This window comes from Myxine glutinosa, chromosome 12, assembly GCF_964187855.1.
Source record: "Myxine glutinosa chromosome 12, kmMyxGlut1.1, whole genome shotgun sequence".
Classification (NCBI taxonomy): Eukaryota; Metazoa; Chordata; class Myxini; order Myxiniformes; family Myxinidae; genus Myxine; species Myxine glutinosa.
This window is the reverse complement of record NC_136272.1, coordinates 32928387-32947070: the sequence shown is the minus strand read 5'-3', so window position 1 is coordinate 32947070 and position 18684 is coordinate 32928387. Positions and strand designations below refer to the sequence as shown.

The 18684-nt window shown below is 45.6% G+C and overlaps 1 protein-coding gene across 2 annotated transcripts in view; it reads right to left on the bottom strand.

The window, feature by feature from the left end:
* The window catches only part of LOC137437995 (integrin alpha-9), an 89175-nt gene that overhangs the window by 45491 nt on the left and 25000 nt on the right, over positions 1-18684 (bottom strand). Inside the window, exons 1-3 of one of the 2 annotated variants that reach the window (XM_068132835.2) lie at positions 11944-12053; positions 8096-8163; positions 1463-1586 (exon numbers count right to left, since the gene is read on the bottom strand). In XM_068132835.2, the coding sequence (XP_067988936.2) occupies positions 1463-1580 (118 nt within the window). In that variant the 5' untranslated portion in view covers positions 1581-1586; positions 8096-8163; positions 11944-12053. Of the gene's footprint in view, positions 1-1462; positions 1587-8095; positions 8164-11943; positions 12054-18684 lie in introns of those variants that run through there. The other variant, XM_068132834.2, reaches the window with a different exon arrangement.

Genomic DNA, 18684 nt, shown 5'->3' with positions numbered 1-18684 from the left:
TTAAAAGTTTCAAAAAAGAAGAAAATGTATGACTTCATGCAATCTTGACCTTTGACCATTTGATCTAAAAAAAAAACAATCAACTCCTACCTTTTGATTAGTGAACCACTTCAGTGACCCAATATGCAAATTCTTTAAATTTCAGGTCAATCGGGTGAAAATGGGTAATTTTACGTAACCTTGGCCTTTGACCTTTTGATCTGAAAAAAAAACCAATTAGCTTGTAGCTTTTGATTGGTGAACCAATTCAGTGACCTAATATGCAAATTCTTTAATTTTCAGGTCAATTGGGTGAAAATTGGCGATATTGCGTGACGCTGACCTTTGACCTTGTGATCAAATTATTAATTTAACTTCTCTGTATTCTCATAATAAACCTTTATTGAAAATTTCATGACAAAACTCAAATGGTACATTCAAATTTAAGGTCAATTGGATGAAAACTGATGATTTTAGGTGTCACTGACCTTTAACCTTTTGACCTTATTATAAATTTGCCTTCTCTGTATTATCATAACTAGGGCATGCCCGTACTATATCTATATCTAAAATTATATCCCCCCCCTCTATTTACATGAAATGGTTTGGTCCAAAGCGAACGGCTTGCGAGTGGTGACAATCCCCCCCCTCTATTTACATGCAATGGTTTGGTCCAAAGCGAACGGCTTCCGGAGTTTGGTAAAGAAATCGCCATCGCGTGCACAAACGCGCAGGAAAGCGAATGAATCGCAAATTCGTTTTTATTAGTTGTAAAACATAGTTTAACGCCAACATAGTTTGCAAACGTGAAATAAATGAATACGCTCTCAAATGTGCCATCCGAGGCAGAGTGTGCCCGCCACGTTCGGCACACGCGATCGTTCGCTGCTCTCTGATTGGTTGAATCGTTTTTTGGACATAGCTCGGTAAGTAATTGTCCGATTAATATGAAACCTTGAAAAGGCACATCCTCGGGTCCCCAGCAATATACCTGGCAAGTTTCAAGTATATCGGACCGGTAGTTGTCGAGAAACAGCGGTCACAGACAAACAAACAAACGTACAGACGTACAGACAGACAGACAGAGATTACTGGAATTATAGATAGATGAAGTTTTGGTGAAAATTTGATGATAAAACTCAAATGGTAAAAAAGTTACAGCATGGACACGGACGGACGGACGGACACACACACACACACACACACACACACACACACACACACACACACACACACACACACACACACACACACACACACACACACACACACACACACACACACACACGTGATTACAAAACCCCGTCTCCTGCGGTGCAAGGGATGGGCTAACAAAGTCTAACATAATTATAAGCTTCATCTTGCATTGAAGAACTTCTATAGTTGTAAAAGGTATTAACGATTTAAACCAACATCATGGACACCTGTCTGTCAATAGTACCCACAATAAACCACAGTTTTACCTGGTCCGCTTAAACCCTACCTAGGTAGCTCTCAGTGCGGACCCAGGTGTCACGGTAGTAGGACATTCTGTTAGAAGTCATGTTGGACACAATGACCGTCCCCCTCCAGTAGAAAGAGCCAGGAGCTCCAAACACCATGAAATTCTAAAGAGAAATGCAGATTGCCTCTCATAAGCTCATTCCTCATCATAATATAAGGGAAAACAATTAATATTTCAAAAACTGAAAACAACTACATCTAATGATGAACAAATGTTCTCTTTATTATGTAAAATGTATTTTATATTTAAATTGCTCCTTTTATATAAAAACACAACTTCAGTAAATTTCCCAGGAATTTCTGTTGAAGCAGCCATGTCTTGATTTTGTGGGTGCCTGGTTGGTTTTGAAATGTCACATGCTTTGCACAGCCAATCAGCGACCAATGCACTAAAAGTGTCCGTAAAACAAAGTGACTTCGTGACGAGCTGATCACTTTGCAGGTCAGCCTGTTTGGTGGGATTCCCATCTAAGATGATAGCTCAAGTTGATGGAATCCCACGTTAAATTCCCATATATTATGTCCACTGGTCCATTGTCTGATGTCCTTATAATAGATGTGAAATTGTCATCTCATTTCTTTGCCTTGTATGTGAAGTATGTTCAAGCTCCACCATGAGTCTTAGTGCACTGAAAAAAGGGGAGATCTCAATCATCAGTTTTTGTAATTCAACATTTTTGAAATGTGATTTTCTTTTTGCTTCATTAACTGGATTATGTTGTTGGGAGGAGAGTATGTTGGGAGGAGGAAATATATGTTGGGAGGAAAGTGAGTAAAGACAGTGGAGAGGGTAAAAAAAATTAAGGAGGAGATCGTAGAATGTGTTAAAATGATGTGCAAAGATCGGGACAGCACATTGCAGATACGGAAGGAGATGATACGAGCCCTCGAGGCGATATGAGAAGAGGTGAGTCCAGCAAAGGTGAGACGGTGTGAGCCGGAGCGAGTGCATGGTGCGAACGGGTGCATGTTGGGTTTGGGGGTTGGGGGGAATAAAGAACCTGGAGTTTCTTGGAGTGATGAAAGGCAGGGAGTGTGTGCCGAGAGCGAGTGTGATGCAGTGTGTACTGGAGCGTGCAGGATGGAAAGGATGAACGAGCGAGAGAGCATGAGACAGACGTAGGGGGTGATGGGTGTAGACGGGTGTAGTAGCGGGTAGACGGGTAGACGGGTGTAGGGTAGTAGGGTAGACGGTAGTGGTAGGGTAGACGGTAGCTGGTAGATGGGTGTAGCAGCCAGACGGGTGTAGCGGTTAGTTAGATTGACGGGAGGATTGAGCCTCCCAATCGGGGAAAAATTAAAATAACAATATTGGAATCTGCACAGTCCCAGAAGGGGTTAGGGTGCAAAGCACCGCAGGGTCACACTGTGCAAATGATCCATGCCGGGTGAAACGCCCGAAGAGTGGTGACATGACATGGTGGTGCACTACCTGCTTGGAGTGCTGAAGGGATTAAAACGAAATAGCCTCAGGAAGGCTGTTTCACACATGGAAGGAAGGAAGGAGGAACAAAAGAGTGGATGTATGATGGTTTTCATAATTTCTTAATTTAACTCGGAGGAGGTTACTGGAAGAACATATGCATTCTGGGGAAGCTGGGGAGGAATGGAGAACTGAAAGAGCAGAGGGAGCCTGAGTGTAGGAGAGGCAGAAAAAATAGAGATCCTGTCCAAGTGTGAGCGAGGACTTGTTGCGTGTGTGGAGTGAGCGAGGACTTGTTGCGTGTGTGGAGTGAGCGAGGACTGTATGTTTGAGTTGTGAGGTGTGATGTGACTCTGCTATTAAGCCGGGAGCAAGGAGTGTCCAAGTGTTAGAGGAGGTGAATGGAAAAGAGGACACCACAAATACAGTAATTATGTGCTAAAGGATGGGAAGAGCTTGGAGAGAAGGAGAGAGGAAACAGCAGCAGAAGTGTTTATGCATATTTTTTGCTTTACTTGTTAAAGAGAGAAGGGTGGAACATGGAGCTTTTGAGCGTTAGGAGGGATGAGCATTAGTAAGTAAAAGAAAGCAACAGAAGAGAGGAAGTAAAGAATGGAGGAAGGGTATAGCACGTGGCAGAGTGTGGTTTATACGGATGAGAACAAAGAGAAACAGAAAAAATCTATGTTTACACAAAACACAGAAAAAAATCTAAAGCTCATTAAATGTACAAGCAGCACGAAAATGAAAGGACAAGACAATTCGGGATGGTATCCTAATTTTTGGCTTGCAGAGCAGCACCACGTGCATTCGCAGATGAGGAGCCGGAAGTGGAAGAGACAATTTGGGATTTGATTCCTTCCGGAGTGATAGGGTGAGACGGGGAGATTTTCCAGGATTTAAAGACATGTTGCATTTACCGGAACAGCATATAAATTATTCCAGATCAGCAGAGAGTGACACACAGTTGATGTCTACCTAGCTGTTGGAGGGGGTAGTTGAACGACACAATGTGGAGTCATTGATAAAAGGAAGAGAGGGTGTTCAAGAGCATGGGAGATAAGGTTTATGTCGATGAGGAACAAGACTTGGCCCAAGACTGCCTTGGGACACTCCAACCTCCATTATGAGAGGAGATGAAAGGCTTCCTTCCATTGATAGCGACACATTGACTGCACAACTGGAGGAAGTCAGAAACCCAGGAATGAAGGCATCCTTGTATGCCACAGGCGGAGCTTGGCATGCCGGACAGGATGCCACAGACATATCCAAGGGGATGCTTCTGACTTTTTGTTTGACATTAAAGGCCTTCCAGCATTACTGAGATAGGAGCAGCAGCATTCTCATAGTTGTGCGACCGGGATGGAATCCAAACCGATGGTCATAGATCAGGCTGTTTGAAAGGAGGAAACACTTGACGTCAGCAACATTGATAGAATGTTTGACTTTGCTTGGTTTTTGGAAGGAAGCCCATTGGTTTATAGTTTTAGGGATCGGTTTTTGCATCTTTATGAATGGTAATGATATTGCTGACTTCCCTGCAGACTTGAGGCAGCCAAAGGAGAAAGACATACTTAATAGAGGAGACGGATGGGAAGCAAGAACAGCAGAGCAGGATTCGATAACAGGGACACCTGGGCCCATTGATAAAGCAGAGTCGATGCTGGACAGAACTTTCTCTACCTTCTCAGGTGAGGAGACAAAGTCTAGCAGACGCTGGGTGTAAGAGGAAGACAGAGTAGGGTGGGTTGGACATTCTGCCTTTGGTGTCTCTTGAGCTTTTAGTCCATGTTAAAAATGAATTGTTTTTGTATTTAAGAACACTAGGGCATGCCCGTACTATATATATATCTAAAAGTATATCCCCCCCCCCCTCTATTTACATGCAATGGTTTGGTCCAAAGCTAACGGCTTGCGAGTACGGTGACAATCCCCCCCCTCTATTTACATGAAATGGTTTGGTCCAAAGCTAACGGCTAGCGGAGTTTGGTAAAGAAATCGCCATAGCGTGCACAAATGCGCAGGAAAGCGAAAGAATCGCAAATTAGTTTTAATTAGTTTTAAAACATAGTTTAACGCCAACATAGCGGCAACATAGTTTGCCAACGTGAAATAAATGAATACGCTCTCAAATGTGCCAAAAAAAAAAATAAACGCTACCCGTACGCTCTACCCCGCCCGTACGCCCGTAAACAAAAAAAACAACGCTCTTCGCTTCCGCCCTTCGCTCTGACTGAATTGGGAGAAATAATGCGCATAAGAAATCGAGAAATTATTATTTTCTCCGGAAGAAATCGAATTACGTACCGTAATGGCGCACGCGCTGGGCTCAGCATCAGCTCGCTCTCACATCGGCCACGCCTACGCAATAACGCGTTCTGTGATTGGATGCCGGAAGTGCAGTCCTCACTGTCCGGAAGGTCGTATATCGCAGTTACGATGAATCGCAAATTAGTTTTTATTAGTTTTAAAACATAGTTTAACGGCAACATAGTTTGCAAACGTGAAATAAATGAATACGCTCTCAAATGTGCCATCCGAGGCAGAGTGTGTCCGCCACGTTCGGCACACGCAATAGCTCGCTGCTCTCTGATTGGTTGAATCGTTTTTTGGACATAGCTCGGTAAGTAATTGTCCGATTAATATGAAACCTTGAAAAGGCACATCCTCGGGTCCCCAGCAATATACCTGGCAAGTTTCAAGTATATCGGACCGGTAGTTGTCGAGAAACAGCGGTCACAGACATACAAACAAACAAACAAACGTACAAACAAACATACACACAGAGATTAGTGGAATTATAGATAGATGTGCCAAAAAAAAAAAAAAACGCTACCCGTACGCTCTACCCCGCCCGTACGCCCGTAAACAAAAAAAACAACGCTCTTCGCTTCCGCCCTTCGCTCTGACTGAATTGGGAGAAATAATGCGCATAAGACATCGAGAAATTATTATTTTCTCCGGAAGAAATCGAATTACGTACCGTAATGGCGCACGCGCTGGGCTCAGCATCAGCTCGCTCTCACATCGGCCACGCCTACGCAATAACGCGTTCTGTGATTGGATGCCGGAAGTGCAGTCCTCACTGTCCGGAAGGTCGTATATCGCAGTTACGATGAATCGCAAATTAGTTTTTATTAGTTTTAAAACATAGTTTAACGGCAACATAGTTTGCAAACGTGAAATAAATGAATACGCTCTCAAATGTGCCATCCGAGGCAGAGTGTGTCCGCCACGTTCGGCACACGCGATAGCTCGCTGCTCTTTGATTGGTTGAATCGTTTTTTGGACATAGCTCGGTAAGTAATTGTCCGATTAATATGAAACCTTGAAAAGGCACATCCTCGGGTCCCCAGCAATATACCTGGCAAGTTTCAAGTATATCGGACCGGTAGTTGTCGAGAAACAGCGGTCACAGACATACAAACAAACAAACAAACGTACAAACAAACATACACACAGAGATTAGTGGAATTATAGATAGATAAAAACGATTAAAGTAATATCAAACTTGAAAACAAGAATTATTTCAAATTAGAAATAAGTTACTTGATTCATTTGCAAAAATATACAGTACTTCATTCATATGCATTATATGGGAATGAAAGTAGTACAAATTTTTTTACACCCTCCTGGTATTCCAAAAATGACGTCTCCATGAGCGGCAGCAATTTAATTCCGATAAAACATTTCAAAACCCAAAGTAACATACATTGTAAAACGAAGTCAGAGCTTTTTATATATTTATCATAATCTATTGTCATTTTCACAATATTAATGGACCCGGTTTTTGTACCAAGCAATTGGATTTGGACAATCAATTGTTATTTGCAGGAATTATATTCTCACAAGATATATCGGGCTAAATAGTTAATTAATTAATTACTGTATTAAGAAAACACCAGGGTTTGGCAGGATAGCTTAGATGTATGTGCATGTCTGAGCTGTCCAGCCTGGGTTTGAACACCAACCAGGCTATACACTGTCAGTTTGGTGCTTCACAGGCAGGGTGAGGCATCAACGTGTGTGCAGTCCCTCGGATAGACATGAAACTGGGTGTCTTTTCTGCCTGCGTTAGTTGGTGGATGTTAAAAATCCCATTGTGTCCTCCACGAAGAGTAGGCGAGCTATCGCCAGCACCATGAAGAAATTACAAATTCCTACGAGAGTCTAACAGCTGCTTCCGGATAAAAGTTGGGAGCCAGAACCTGCCTCCCCCTCAGCTCTCCTCCGGCCAAACCCACAATGAGATCGAAATAATCAGATCCGGTAAAAATGAAGAAGAAGTAAGCAACACTACACGCTGCGGCTCATTTTTGAATTGTCAACAAAATCGTGCCTGTCCCGTGTCTTTTAGTAGGACAGTGTTTGTTGAGATAGAAATAGAGCAGAATGTGGCTCCAACAACTGAGAACAGACTAAAATAACCATTCATCCCAGTTTTATCTGGGAAAAGGTGAAGAGGTAAAAGAGGAAGATGAGCGTTCCTTCGTCTAATAATCAACACTTAAGGAGAAAGAAGAGTGACTCATGTTGTGGTCTTTAATTTGTGGCCTTATGAACTTTTCATGACGATCTGACTCAGAGATGAAAATGATTATTTGCTCAAAAATTACAATATGAAACCAGATGAACCGTAATGGAATTGTCGGAAGCAAAACCTTATTTACTGCTTAAACTGAACATCAAAATAAACTTATCACTTTCATTTTTTTAAATGTGCAGCTTTACAAACACGTTTCTTCAATTGTAATTGTCCAACGATATGTAGCAATAAATTGTCCAATGATATGTAGCAGTAGTCGGGATTTGGATTCTCAGCTTCAGTGAGATGGGTTAATTTCATGAGAAATGTCACTTCACAATTGGATTGTCAATAAAAACCTATCTCGGTCATTAATGACCTTCAGAGATAATGGGCCTGCCCCACATGGTCTTGGTCAATGCTAGTCCACTCATTGTGGTTCATGTTTATTCCTTCCCCTTGTTACAGGAAGTCATTCCCAATGACAAGATAAAGCTACTTCTACAAAGAGAACTTGTAACATTGTATCACATTTTCCATCAAGTAGAAAGTACATCAAAGAGAAAGCACACTTTAGACAGAAGTTTCCCTTCTCCTCAACTTGATGGAAGTTGGTCTCTTTTTCAATAACAGAAATTACACAAACCCAGTAACATGCTTCATACCTCAGAGATGGCGATACTAATTCCGGCCTGGCATGATGCATGTTCTTCACCATCATTGAAGGATTTATCTTGAAGGTAGGAGGAAAAGAGCAACAATGGTAGATAAACATGAGGAAGAACAACTGTGAAAGAAATAAACCAAAAAAATGACAAAAACAAAGATGGAAATCAAAAGAGATGTTATTTTATAACTTCCTGGGGGAATTCAAATCATAGCAATGTTTGTGAAGTGAAGTATACTGACCATATATATATATATATATATATATATATATATATATATATATATATACATATATATATATATATATATATACATACAGTATATATATTGTTACGGAACCCGACGTCGGCCTCGGTTCCCGTTATCGAGGGGGGATTAAGCCCCTCGTCTGTTACTGACCGACGTGGTCCCGGGGGTATGACGCCATGCCCGGTCGGCGCTGGGTAGGGTTTTAGGCCCACAAGTCCTATGACCTAAATACCAGCGCTTCCCGGTACGTGAAGGAACACCCCCCACTCACGGCCGCAGCGTAATGGATGTTGCGCCGAGCGAAGCGAACTGCGGCGTGAGCCGTTTACCAAGACTAGACCCGATTCCTTAAACGTTGGCCAAATCGTGCCACCGGTATTCAATTGGGAAATCACCAAAACGACAAGGATGTGAAGAAGAGGAAGACGAAGGCACAAGGGTTGGAAAATGCTACTATATTTATTACTATTATTTACAGGACCAAAATAACCAAGGAAGAAGGAAAGATAATAAAATAAAGACAGAAGGAATCAAGGAGATACAGTGCAATGCTAGCTTACCTACAGTCTTAATTAATACCCCAGGACAAGACAAAGACAGACTACAAGCACACTTACACGGGGGATGATGACAGGAACGGCAGGTGGTGTATGGCTGGAGGGAGAGGAAGGCACGGAGCTGGCTGGAGCTTGACCCTGCACGGGACGTCGGGCTGGACCTCGACGGCCACCGATGCCACCGCAATCTGGCTCCCGCGGGGTAACGGGTCGGAGCTGCCTGGTGGAGCCAACGCTGCCTGGTGGAGTCAAAGCTGCGTGGTACTGCTCTTACTTGCTCTCAGGACTCTCTCTCTCAATGCTTGCTCTCAGGACTCTCTCTCAATGCTTGCTCTCAGGGCTCCTCTCTTACGCATCTCCCGTCTCTCTCTGAAGCTCGTCTCTTTGCAGAACTCAGAACTCATCTCTTGCGCGTCTCTCCTAATCTCTGAAGCTCGTCTCTTTGCAGAACTCAGAACTCATCTCTTGCGCGTCTCGTTGCAGGTTATATAGGCCCCGCCCTTCAACCTTTGCGAACCTCCCCGATCGTTCTTTCTCCGCCCGCTCAAGCCAAACCCCTTTGGCTGGGTTGGTCGAGCGGGGCCGACTCACTCCTCCTTTCTATGACGAGGTGGAGACACGCCTTTCTTCTCCGAGCTGGAGCACATGGCAATGGCGGCGAATGCAGTTGGCAATCGAGGCTTTGGGAATGGGATTGAAAGGGAATCTACTCTATTTGAATTCGGTGCAATGGAGTATTAATTAATGGAAGACAAAGCCTTAACCTAATACACAGAATAAGGAAATAACTACCAACAAGGAGGAAATCTATGATTGGCTAACGTGATGGTATATGACCTAACTAAGGGACGCCCTTTGACCTTTATACACAACAACTGGAGGAAGGAGGGTGATATTTTACAATTTATTACACAATAAAAAAACACAATTCTCATATCCACAACAATATATATATCTATATATATATGTATATATGTATGTATATATATATATATATATGTATATATATTATATATATATATATATATATATATATATATACAGTGGTACCTCGGCTTACGAGTTTAATCCGTTCCGTGACGGAGCTCGTAAGCCAAATCGCTCGTAAGTCAAAGCAAATTTTCCCATTCAAATGCATTGAAATGCTATTAATCCGTTCCAGCCTCAAAAAAAAAACACCAATTTTTTTTGTTAGGTGCTTTTAAATAACAAAAATGTACTTTATAAATAACAAATAATGTATAAACAAGCACGACCTCGTATATACTGTACATAATACAAGAGAATGTAAAGAAATAAACTGGTTTTATTAAGCAGAGGAGAAGAGCATGCCAGGTGAGGTGTGCGTGTTGTCGACTTGGCGAGGCAGTACGATCGTACTCCTTCTACGATATGTACGATTTTGAAGCAGAAGGAGTCCATAAAGGCTATAACGCCAGCCAAGGGCGTTACGATTATTTCAAAGCTCCGGACCTCTATCCATGAAGATATGGAGAAGTTGTTGTTTGTGTGGTTGAAGGAGAAGCAGCTCGCAGGAGATACCGTGACCGAGAGCATCATGTGTTTGAAAAGATTGAAACTCGGATATCGAGCACGGACCACGAGGTGTTTTTTCTTTTTTCTTAATCTCGGTTTCAGTGAACTTTTGCTCTGTGCTCACGTGTACTGTACCTGTACCTGTAATGGTACGTCAGAGGATGGCACCTGTTGTCATCATATTAAGTGCAAGATGTTCTGCATCGTAAGTTGGTACACCGTGGTCTTTCGGCGGTGTTTAAGCCGGCCGTCTTGGCTTCTGTCACCATTGGCATTGAGTCTTTCGATGTAGGTAGGTCGTTGTGTGCCGGTGCCTTGGCCGAATTCCTTCATTGCTGCATTGTTAGCTCACCTGGTTTTTTATACCACATCTTTGGTTATCGGACCAGCGAATGACGTCATCTCCAAAGTATGGCTTATTCTCACTTGTCTTGGACGATCTTCTACTTCTAGCCTTCCACCGTGCATTTGGTGTCCACTGTACTTACTGTACAGTGCCTGGTAAAATTGATGTAATGGGTTTTTGACCGTCAACGCCATGAACCGTCATGAACCGTCATGAACCGTCAACGCCATGAACCGCTAACACTCAAAAGCCCATTTATCGCGCCTTATAAAGCAAAACGCAAACCGAAAGCCATGCCTCTCAAGCGAGGCGTGCTTCCGTGGTCACGTGATCCACAGGTGTAGCTCATTATACCCGCACGCGCGACACGCTTTGGCGGTCACGTGACCAGCCACTCTGGAGGCGGGGATCCCCGCCGATGACGTCACCGGCTGGAGCAAGGAGATTCCTCGCTCATGTATTTCGACGATTGCGTGTTTTATATCCAAGCAGAGATGCTTTCACGGCAAGATAACCACGTGACCGGAACCGGAAGCCACAACCGGAAAATTCAAAAAAATAAATTTTTTGAGCTCGTACATCGGATCTCGGCTCGTATCCCAAAGCAACAAACCGCCCGAGCGACGGCTCGTATCCCGAAAAACTCGTACGTTGGGGCACTCGTAAGCCGAGGTACCACTGTATATATATATACACATATATTGTTACTGTTTTCCGCCACCCTTCCGACCCTTAGCAAGGGGAGATTAAGCCCCTTGTTCTTTCTGGGTCGGCGGAACCGAGAGACTTGAAACGCCCCTCCCGGGCTAAACGCAAGGTAGGGTTTCGGGACCAAGTCTCGCTCGTACCTAAATACCTGCACCGCCGCGGAAGCGGGGAAGCAAGCCTTGCACGAGCCACGTGTAATTTGGGTACACCGAGCGGATTGAGTACCACGTGGTCCGTGCAGTTTTCTAGTAGTGGAACCCGATTCGAGCGGTTCTATTCGTACCACGCTTAGTCAATGGTGGAAAACACAAGGACGATCGAATAAAGGAAGAACACAGGTTTAATTTTATTATTCCCACACAAGTATGTACAAGTCGGTAGAAAGCAGACACAGAGAAGAACTTAAGCAGTCTTATATTAATCCCAGACTCGGGCCCGTCACACTCACAAAGGGGAAAATGAAGGCAGGGTGATGTTCAGGCCAAACGCGCCGACTTGATCGTCCAGGAACGGCCCCGTCCGGCTCTCCTCGGTCACAGCACGTCCCGCGATGTTGGCAAGCAGGCGGTGGAATGGTTCCTCGTAGCGCGACTCTCGAGCAAAAGGCAGCAGATGAGGCAGAAAGGTGGGAGGAAATGCACTTGCCTCTCGCGGCTTTCCACAGCGCGTCGAGTCACCAGCGCGCTATCACTCACATAACCCAATGCAATAGCGGCTCGGCTTCAAGCTCAACAGAGCGTCACTTTAGTACAAGCGCTTATACTTGGTTCATGCGCGTCTTTTCTCCGGTCTCGTAACTCTCATCAATACTCAAGCGCTTCTCTCATAAGAACTGCCTCATTCGTCAAGCGCCTCTCCCATAACTTGTTCACTCGTCAAGCGCCTCTCCCATAACTTGTTCACTCGTTAAGCGCCTCTCCCATAACTGGGGTGGGGGCTGTTCGCAAAGGGGTTTTATGGCCAAGCCCCCTAGCATCCTCGAATGTTCCAACCACACCCTGTGACGCAGTGCCTTAGCCACTCCCTTCGAGTCCTGATTGGCGGCTCGCGCTTACCGTCAGCTTCTCTGCCGCCCTCATTCGGTCCCTGCTCGATTTGCCAGGCCTGCCTCGTGTTATTTCGCGCCAAAAAGCCAAAGCAATCAAGGCATCATTTACCAAGGGAAACCTAACTCTCATGATTCTACTCAACGCAAACTAACACAGGAAAAGGACTATGCTCACACATACTAAGAAATAACTGCACTACAAATGAGGCTACATGTTGTTGTGTGACTAACTATGAGGGGGAAATTTAACCTTTATTGTACAAAACTCAAAACCACAACACTACCCCTCTCCCTCGTCAGACTCGTCCCCGAGTCGAACCTAACAAAAATGGAACGACCGGTTTTGAGAAAGATCTGGAAAATTACTTTTACTTTTACATGTGACATAGAGATGTGGTTCCCCCTAACATTTCCTCTAACCCTTGTGTGCGACAGTTTTAAAACACTAAATATGTCCCTCCTATTGCGTTGAGTAGCTAATCTAACATAATCATGCCCACAATTAACCGAATCCGGAATTTGTCAAACTACAGACTTGGCATTTAATATGGAATTTTTTTTTTCTTGACTTGGGTTTACTTTCTGAACTCAGTATATCAATCTGGTGAGTTTCTTTTACCCTTCAGTGATGTCTTTGTTGAAAGAACCATGTCACTGATTGTCTTTCGCAGCAAGAAGTCAATAACAGGATTATATCACAGGTGGCGTGACAAAATGTAAGGACAGGTACATTTGACGACTGGCTTCACAATCGGGTATATAAGGGTTGTTGCGTTCTGTATTAGTGGAAAACAACTGCTGCACGTCTACAAAAGTTATTGCCGCTTCCTCTGGAGATGGTCCGTCAACTTGACAATGCTGTTTGTCATGGAGTGGTGGCTTTACGAAATTCTGGCATGAAACAGCGTGTTATTGCTCGGCAGTATGGCATCACTCAAGGTCAGGTGTCAAAGATCCTGAAACGAAATGCTCAGAGGGGTGTCCCTACTCCAATACCGAGGCCAGGACGTCCACGCAGAACCACAAGGAGAGATGATCGCCAGCTGCACCGGTTAGTCTGCAATGGCCGTACCAAGTCAGCTAATCGGCTTAGGGCTGAGTGGCAGCAACTGACAAATGTGCCTGTATCCAGAAGGCTAGTCTACCAACGACTGGTTCAAGCAGGCTATCGTGCCAGGCGTCCCCTGAGAAAGCCACGCCTGATCAGACAACACAGCCAGCGCCGATTGCAGTGGGCCAGAGAGCACCGTCAATGGCAGCCAGGACACTGGAATCACGTGACCTTCAGTGACGAGTCTAGATTTCTGGTCTATCGTCAAGATGGCCACGTCCGAGTGCGCAGACAAGTGCATGAAGCCCACAACGAAGATTGTATAGTGCCAAGAGTCCAAGCTGGAGGTGGTGGGGTGACCGTTTGGGCTGCTTTTCATGCAGGGGGCAAAACTGACCTGGTTGTTCTGAATGGAAACCTGAACCAGTTCAAGTACAGGGTCATTCTGGAAGAAACATTGCTTCCATTTGCTCGTGCAGCCTTTCGAGGAAACTTTGTCTTCCAAGATGACAATGCACAGCCTCATCGTGCTCACATGATCCAACACTTTCTTGCTGACCATGGTGTAGAGCATATGGAGTGGCCTGCCATGTCCCCGGATATGAATCCGATAGAGAACTTGTGGGCAGAATTAACGCGTAAAATCGACAACTTGGACCAGCAGCCTACGTCTGTGCGTGAATTGCAGCAGACTATTGTCACTGCATGGCAAGCGATTCCTGTCCAAACCTTGGCAAATCTCGTGAACAGCATGCCTCGACGTGTACGTGCTCTCCTGAATGCTCGTGGGGGTTACACGAAGTACTGAACTGTAATTTTACTGTCCGTAATCCCAGTCATGTGCAAAATAAAGAGATACTTCTGGAAAACGTACAGAAGTTTAACACAGTACTGTCCGTGAATTGAGTTCGATATCAGTTTACATCACTTTCAAGGATCAATTTATTTGCTTAGAAATGTCAAATGTGGTTTTTGTTTCTTTTAAAGGTCACACTAACAAAATCTAGAATAATTTCAACATAATTCCAATGAACTTTTGGTTCTAAGTCATCTTGAAAAGTAAGTTCACCCCCACAAAAAAATATTCCATATTAAATGCCAAGTCTGTAAACATATAGCCGGTGAGCAGCATTTTATAAACAAGCACAAATAACTTAACCTTATTTCCAGTTCTATGACCCAGGACCTGTCCTTTTTGGAAAGAAGATTGGAGCGAAGAGAAAGCACAGCAAACACAAAAACACTCAAAAATTCAGAACACTTGCTGCTTGCTTCTTGCATCTTGCTTCTTGCATCTTCTGTGTGCATAAACTTACAAATCTTCTCGTCCCTAGCACACCATAATAAAAATGTACAACAAATGCGTTTATTGTTTTTCTTTGCCAAGCAGGGCCAATCTTAGGTGGTCCGACTGCGTGACATTGACGCCACTCAAAACAAGTGGTCCGAAGATGCAAGGTGAATTTGCAGCAAGGTGCTGCACAGCAGAGGTGTAAGGCCACAAGACTTGTGGTCCATAAGTGTATAATGTGCAGCAAAGTGTTTGTGGCAGCAAAGTGCTGCACAGGTGCAGCAAAGTTACAACAAAGGATACGGCAGCAAAGTGCCATGCAGTTCGGCTGCACAGATGTAACAAGGTGCAGCAAGGATGCTGCACAGGTCGATGGTGCTGCACAGTTCCACCTCCAAAATGGTCCTGGGGTGGGGGGAGAGACAAAGCACAACCAGCAAAGCGGAAAGGTCGCAAAGGTACACAAAAATACAAGGTGATGCAACACGAGGGGCGCAGAGGAGCGAGCAGAGCAAACTCGTCCCTAGCCGTCCGTACCCCCCAACGTCGGCTTACACTACCCTAGTCCTTCCTTGTATTTACAAATTCATCCCTACGTCCTGTCTCCCATATACCCCTCTAATTCCAAATTCGTCTCCCAATCCCTCCCCTGAAGGAAGGAATGGAACAAACACAATGTCCTCTTACGTCATGATGCGTCTCACTTACTCAAATCAGTTTCACAGAGTCCTGGTGTGGAGCTTCGTCTCCTTGGTGAATGGCTGTGGATGATGCGAAGGGGATTTCTCATCCTAACTACACTAATGACATTAACTCATTTAAACTACCCGGGGTCGTGCCCTGCCAATCGGCCATCTTTAAACTATGTGGTTCTAAAAACCGAATTCCCATTGTGCACTCTGTGGTGCCATCCGAATTTGGGTCTCACTCCCCAATTTTTCACTCTGTGCCCTTGCACAATTTCGGGGCTGGGTCATGTGGCTCCACTAGCAGGTCTACTTACCTGCGCACCTCCGCCACTGAAGTCGCCACCTGAGCTTACCTGCTCCTGCGACTACCTAAACTGGGGAAGGCCCCTCCTGGCTCTTTACCCCCTGATGCCCACCTTGACATTGGGCTACCCGGGTCCTTCCTTTGGATCCTCGGGCCCCACTCAACAACTACTCACAACTACCCTAACTGGCTCCCAGAGCCTACCTGCGGCCTCACCTGGCCGACAAACTACCAGTGGCGGAGTGCCCCAATAACCATACGCACCAATTAAACCACACGCCCAGCCATTCCACAGTCTCACGCACCCTCCAAAGCACTACTTGCCACTACCTGCACCACAGGTGTCAATATCCTTACAATTTACCTAAGCCCACTACCTGACTTTACTCTACCCACCCCTGGCATTCGTGAATGGGTCCATCTTCCCCCATTCACTCCTTCGCACCATGCATTCCACACCTTTTATTCCACACCAAGCATTCCACACTACTCATTCCACACCATTTATCTCACACACCACTTTTCTCGCACACCTTTTGTGCTCACACACCTCTTTCCATACACCTCAACACAACTCCATTTGTCTCAACACACAAATCCATTTATTCTCACACAATTCCTCACACACACAGCATCATCTATCTCGCTGCTTTTCCCCTAAAACTTGTGCTTCCCCGTCATCCCGTTACACTATGCACTCCCTTCGTCATTATCAACCAGTTAAGCTACCTACGTCCCCACTATAGGTACAGTGTCACTACTTAATTCTCATGTCCCTAAGGTCTTCTAGATCCCTACCATTATCCTAGCCCTCCCTCGGCTAGCTTCCACTGCCATCCCCCTAATCTAATGCTCATGGGCCCTGAGTGAGGAATGGTGGCACCACCATTCCCCCACGTGGGGTACCATTTCTCCACACTATTCTCATCCGTCCGCTACACCTGAGCCTCTCCATGTGGATGTTCTTTGTCGTCATGCCTCGGCCTCTGCGGATAGAGTGATCCATGCAGGTGGTTGGTCGCCTGTATGGGGTGTCCGTCCGGCATTTTTGATCCAAGGGAGGAGGGATGGATGGGCCAAGCTGCAAGGCTCCATCCCTGCGCAGGGCCTCGCGGTCCCACGCACGATGGCCCAAACGCCCACGGTCAGAGCACCGCACCCGCAAAAGTGCGCGGCTCCGAAATCTCCTACCTCCCCTTGAACCTTGCCGATTGCCTTTGCCGCCACGGTACGGCACCAAACATACAGTGCGGGGGCCGGCACGAATCGTGCTCGCCGGTCCTTGTGAGACCGACACAGCACGGATTCCCTCTGGTCGCTGCAGCACACAACTCACCGGGGGCTCACGTCGGCTATCCGACGCGCTAAACGCTACCCCAGTCGGTGTCGATGCTTGAGCCGCGTTCTCACACCTCGCGACCCACTCAGCACTCGCACAACCAGGCGTCCCCGCGCCTCCCATACATTCCGTTACACACTCTTCTTCTACGCACTCATGTGTGCTTTCTTCCTCACACACCGTACTCGCACCTGCACACCTAGGCGCACTCATACCTTCCACGCAATCCGATACACACTCTTCCCGCACACAGTCTGTAACACCCACGGGTGTGCACTCCTGCACACACCCAATCATCGCACACTTCTCTCGCACACAGTCTGGTGTGCCTTCTCCCTCACACTCTGTACTCTCTGGTGCACACCACCCAAGCGCACTCGCACCTTCCACACACTTCATCATCGCACACCCTGGCGCACACTTTTCTCTCACACGCGCGCCAGTCGCCCTCGTACACCGCACAATGGATCTTCCACGACCGCCCGGGTTTTGTCGCTCTTCCAAGCGTGCCAAAAACCCTTTCGCGCCAAACACATTCCCGCCATAAATTCTACTCACCTTGGGGACCTCCTTCTCTGGCTTTTCCTGCAAACTTTCAATTTGGTTAGCAAGCCCGACATCACGATGCAAATACAAACTTTGTGCGCATCCCATTACTTTCTCCCGCGATTCATCTCCCGATTTTACTGTCTCTTCGGTTTCAATCATTTCTTCAATTTGAATTATTTCTTTTTCTTCGACGATGGCCGGCGCCAATAAAATTTTATTTTCCAATTCGGCGACCGTCGGTTTTTTTACACCCCGTGTCGCTATTTCATTATCCCCGGTCAACTTGGCTGTGCCTCGCTCACGCTCGCTCCCCACGCGTTCCTCACATCGCGTCACCTCATCGCGTACCAATGCGACCTCCTCACTCAACCTGCGCCCAATGTCCTCCCCTAATTTTTCCATATCGCACCTGGATTCCTCCTCCATCTTTTTTAATGTCTCCCCTCGGATGTCTATTCTTTCATATATTTTATTCATGCTACTATTTATTCCCTGAATTTCGTCCTTTTGAGCACCAATGGTTTCTTTCAAATCACTCTTCATTTCTTTCATTTCCTTGGTGGCTTTGGCACTTTGGGCGTCCATTGTTTCTTTCATTTCCGTGGTGGCTTTGGCACTTTGGGCGTCCATTGTTTCTTTCATTTCTGCCATGAATTGCGTCATGAAGAATTGCATGTCCATAACCCACACTTGAGCAGCGGGCCCGGTCCTCGCTGCCACATGTGAGGCGCCGCCATTTTCTTCCCCTGCTACCGCCCCCTCATCAATTCTCCCTTCGTCTACCAGCTCTTCCTGTGGGTCCTGGGTCATTAATTCCTCCTCATCATCTACCCCCACCGGCATTCGACCGCCTTGGCTAGCTATGGTACGAATACAAAATTTTGGGTTTAATAACTAAATTTCGTCCACTCGTAATTT